This window comes from Centropristis striata, chromosome 10, assembly GCF_030273125.1.
Source record: "Centropristis striata isolate RG_2023a ecotype Rhode Island chromosome 10, C.striata_1.0, whole genome shotgun sequence".
NCBI classification, from domain to species: domain Eukaryota; kingdom Metazoa; phylum Chordata; class Actinopteri; order Perciformes; family Serranidae; genus Centropristis; species Centropristis striata.
In genome coordinates, this window is record NC_081526.1 from 12,146,997 (window position 1) to 12,151,626 (window position 4,630).

The 4,630-nt window shown below is 38.4% G+C and overlaps 1 protein-coding gene across 1 annotated transcript; it reads left to right on the plus strand.

The window, feature by feature from the left end:
* Positions 1 to 1,355: 1,355 nt before the first annotated feature.
* LOC131979494 (helix-loop-helix protein 2-like) lies at positions 1,356 to 4,173 on the plus strand. Its single transcript, XM_059343493.1, has 2 exons — positions 1,356 to 1,541; positions 3,351 to 4,173. Exon 2 carries the CDS (start codon positions 3,377 to 3,379, stop codon positions 3,743 to 3,745), a length of 369 nt encoding a protein of 122 aa, XP_059199476.1. The 5' UTR covers positions 1,356 to 1,541; positions 3,351 to 3,376; the 3' UTR covers positions 3,746 to 4,173.
* The last annotated feature ends 457 nt before the right edge of the window (positions 4,174 to 4,630 follow it).

The following is a 4,630-nucleotide window of genomic DNA, read 5'->3' on the forward strand; positions in this document are numbered from 1 at the left end:
AAAATTCACTATTCCAGTGCTAATGTGTGTACATTTGGCAGTTTTGGCAGTTTTGTGTGCACTGCCTAATCACAAAACATGAGTTTTAACAAGCCATTCAGAACTGGACTCCCTTTCTTTGTCACATGCAGGTTCACTGGAATATATTTGGTCCGAGCAGTAGTATAAAGACTGACAAAGTACACACAAAGAGGAGGTTATGGTGGTTCAGTGGGTCAAAAACAGGATTATCACCCAAGAGACTGGGTGTTGGCTTCGGTGAGATACAAAACTAGGTTGCCCTTTTGTTTTGTTTTATTTTTCTGTTTTCAGTTGCAGTTCGGTTAGGTTTATGCACCAAAACTACTTGGTTAGGTTTAGGAAAAGATCATTGTTTGAGTTAAAATAGACCTTTTTACAACATTAACTATGTGTTTGAAAATCTCTGGCAGTAAGATTTCTGCCACAAACAAGGTGTATCTGGGCTGTTTCAGAGCTGGGAGCTTAAAAAGCCAGCAATAAAACAAAGCATTTCAGGTGGATGAATATGGTTATATTCAGACAAACAGTATGAGGGGGAAAAGTGTTTTTTGGACATTAAAGCATGTTAAAATTGGCAAGAAGTCTTCCCTTTAAATTTGGTTTCTCTTTTTTCTTGCATGGCTAAATGAGCTGTTTTGATTTAAAGCCCTCACCCTCCCTCCCTCTCTCTCACTCCTAATCCTGTACATCTATCAGCACTGGGCCCATTAAAGTGCTGCAAATGGCGATGCTCTGGTGAAATTAACAGCTTATGACCAAACCGAATGTTGTGCACTGTGGTTTACAGAGTCCCAGCTTTCTACAGGGGCCATTTAAACGTTTCATCACCATCAGGCTTGGCAGATATCACCCAATATTTTTTCCAGACAAAGTATGCAATTAGCTGCTTATGTCTTCATGTTTGTAAGACACATTTCACTCGTGTTTTTTTCTTTTAGACACAGGTAATCACTTGACCTTATGCCAGCAGGTTGAAAAGGCGTCATTGGAAGTAGTTATACGTCCAGTGGACTATAATCAATTTGGGTTCATCCACAACAAGGCTGCTAATAAGTTCACTGGGTTATAACCTTTAGAACAAAACGTCTGCACCGTCGAACAAATCTAACTAATAAAGCTCTTGGCACACGCTAGCTGGTAGTGAGAGTGAAAGATGAGTGGAGGTTTGGAAAACAAACGCTCATTATCCTGCTGCGCGCGACGTCACTTTGCTCCACTTTTATGGGGAGGTGGGATAGGGGTGTGTTATGTTGCGCACGAGCAGGCGAGGCTGGATGGGAGAAACAGGCAGAACAAGAAGCAAGACTGTCACAATATGATGCTGTGCACCTGACACCATGACGGACAGGGAGGAGGACAAGCAGGGCTGCACAGCTTTATCACACACATTTTGTTTGCAGCTCTTTAATTCGACTCAGCTACAAGCCAGCATGGAGGCTGGCGGGGAGATAAGTTCCTGCGCCGACTGTTTATTGAATAAGCTTGAATCTGTTGGCTCTGTTTGTTTTTGAATGTGCAAGGTAAGTTAAATTTGAATGCTGTTTACTTATCCTGCAGCGCAGTTTCAGAGGTTTGAGCTTTTCTTGAGATAAGGCTGCACGCTTTAAATATTTACGACTTAAAAGAGCAAGTTATTAAAACCGGAAACATGATTAAATTCAAACACAAAAATGAAAACACACTACGAAAATAAGTCAAGCCTCCTGGTCGGTAGAAAGAGGGAATTTATTTGCTGAATAAGAAGTTCAGGACAGAAAAGAAAGATACTTTGAGTTGGTAATTTATTGTGGAAAAACTTGTTTCCCCTGGAAAATACCAGTAAGTGTTTTAATTTCATCCGTTTCCAGTGTGGGTTAAGTAGAAATGACAGATTTTCTTCTCACTGGTGCTTGTTAATTGTATTGTTCATTTGCTTTGAGATAACAGGAATTAATTTTTGACAATCGTTATTTTTTACTAAATGGCTCGATAAGTCGCTTTGTAGTGTTGATATTGTTTCAGCACCTCGGACAGCGGCAGTTTATGCGAGCTGCAAATGTGCAGCTCCACCACCAGGGGGCAGCACGAGTCCCCCATATTCCAGGTCCTTTATCTGTAGAAGTATTACACTTTGAAAAACAAAAAGAAGGTTGCAACCACATATGTAATGATCACAAGCAGACATTATAATGGAAATAGGTCATCACATTAGTGTTTGTCTTATTCCTGAAGTAATATAAACCATTTACCATTTGTGTCATCGTTTAAAGTAAAACCACTTTTGGAGACTTTGAAAGCTCAAGTTTAAGATCATCCGTTAAATTAAGAAGCCTGGATGAAGCAGTCGAGGAAGAAGTACACATACATGGTTGTTGAGTAGCTTCAAATATAAAATATTAAAATCACAGTGCAAAATTCTATGTTACAAGAAAAAGTCATGCATTTGATTTGTTTGATTAAGATAGACTGCAATTTTCAACAAGGACATAAAACAAATTATGAATAAGACAAAAAAAAAAAAAAAAAAAAAAAAAGAAACGAGTTAAAAAAAACAACCAACAGAAATCCAGTTAAAGTAATTTAGAATAAGCAGACAATATATAAGGGAAACAGTTAAAATATAAATGCAATCTTATATACAACAAACAATATTAGTTGAATCAGTGAGGGGTTGGCCAAGGATAGTTATCACAAAACATTTAAAAATTTACTTGAAGAAGTTCCAGTATTAAAGTTGAAGCCCTCATTTTGTAGAATGAGTTATTTCGGAATAGTATGATCAAGGATTATTATTCATATAATATTATTTAATCAGGATTGTTAATATCTTAATGTGTACATCACTTAACATTGCAACTGGATTTATGTTTATTTTATAGCCTTTAATACTTAATTTCCTGTAATATTGGGAAACTTGTGAATATTCTCCTAGAGATCATTAAAGTCTTGTTGATATAATCATAGCAGTATTTATTTTTTATTATAGTTTGTGGTATTTATTATAGTTTATATATGTAATAATTTGAATGTGGAAAGGAACTAGTAACCCGAACTAATGTTATCAAATGAATGTAGTTGAGTAAAAATATTTGCTTTTGGATTGTAGTGGAATAGAAGTATAAAGTAGAGGACAGTAGAAATATTCAAAGTACAAGTGCAGTAAAACTGCAGCCTGTTTGAGACAATGTAGAACATTAATGTAGAACAAGTGACTTTTCATATATGAAATAAAAATTGTCTTGCCTAATAGTGGGTCATTGTAATTTGTCCAATTCAATTAGTCATTAGGTTGAAAAACTGAAACATTGATGTCAAATTTCCAATCATCTCTCATCTTTTATTCCCTTCAGGATCTTTCCAGCCTGAGGACAGGAGCATGATGCTCAGTCCTGACCAGTCCGGCCTGCCCTGGGGACAAAGGGACACAGAGTCCTTGTTGGACACTTTCAACGTGCAGTGTGGGTCCATGCCGGCCGAACCCGAGGATGGAGAGGGCAAGGCGCGCTCCGTGCATGTGCCCGGCCTCAGCAGGGAGGAGAAGAGGAGGAGGAGGCGCGCCACAGCTAAATATCGTTCTGCGCACGCCACCAGGGAGCGCGTCCGTGTGGTGGCTTTTAACGTGGCCTTTGCAGAGCTGAGGAAACTGCTGCCAACGCTCCCACCTGACAAGAAGTTGTCCAAGATTGAGATCCTGAGACTCGCGATCTGTTACATCTCCTACCTCAACCACGTGCTGGATGTTTAGACTGAGAGGACCAACAGGAGGCAGCAGGGTGACAGCTGAAGGATTTCTGAATATTTATACCAGAAGAATTGGTGAAAAACATTTTATATGTGGGCTTATGCAGATATATAAAACTAATGACACATTGTACACTACCCTACATCCTAGTTATTGGATCATATATCATATTTTTCATTGTGGGGGACAGAACTACAGGCTTACAGTCTTTATGGACAAACTGCTGAAACATTGCAATGCTTGATCATACATTTTTTTGCCTTGTCTTTCGCTGTGGCTCTTTTTTTCCTCCTGTTTGAAACAATTTGTAAATATTTTAATTCAATTGCACGAAAAATAGTCTGGACTTGTGTGCTTTGCACTATGCAGGATTAAGTTGCAGCTAAAGTGAAATCCATATGTTGAAAATAAACACTGACAGCTTAAAAAATGTTTAAGAAACCTGTTTGCTTTGTTCCAAGTCAGTGGAATGAAGTCGTTATGACGGGTCCCAGTGCACACTGACTATTTTACCAAAAATATAATGAAAACCATGGACATGGGTTTGCCTTTTTGAGGGCACATGTAGCAAAAGGACAAAAGTGCAAAATCACTATGTCCAATATAATCAAGTCCTTCTTTCAATACAGTCAATGTGAATCATTTGCAAGGGTTCCTTGTTCAACTAATGCTTTGTTGGAGGGCCTGCTCTCTTTACAGATCCCCAGCCTATGGGCCCCATTGCAACTATACACAATGATCCAAGTTATCTTACAGTATCTGAGGCTAGGCCAAAAAATTAAATGTCTCCAATGTCTTTTCAGAAAGCTCTTTTTATTTTGTGTATTATTATTATTTCAAATAAAGCCATTAAGGTACCACATGATGAGGTCTTTGGGGGTTTCCTTC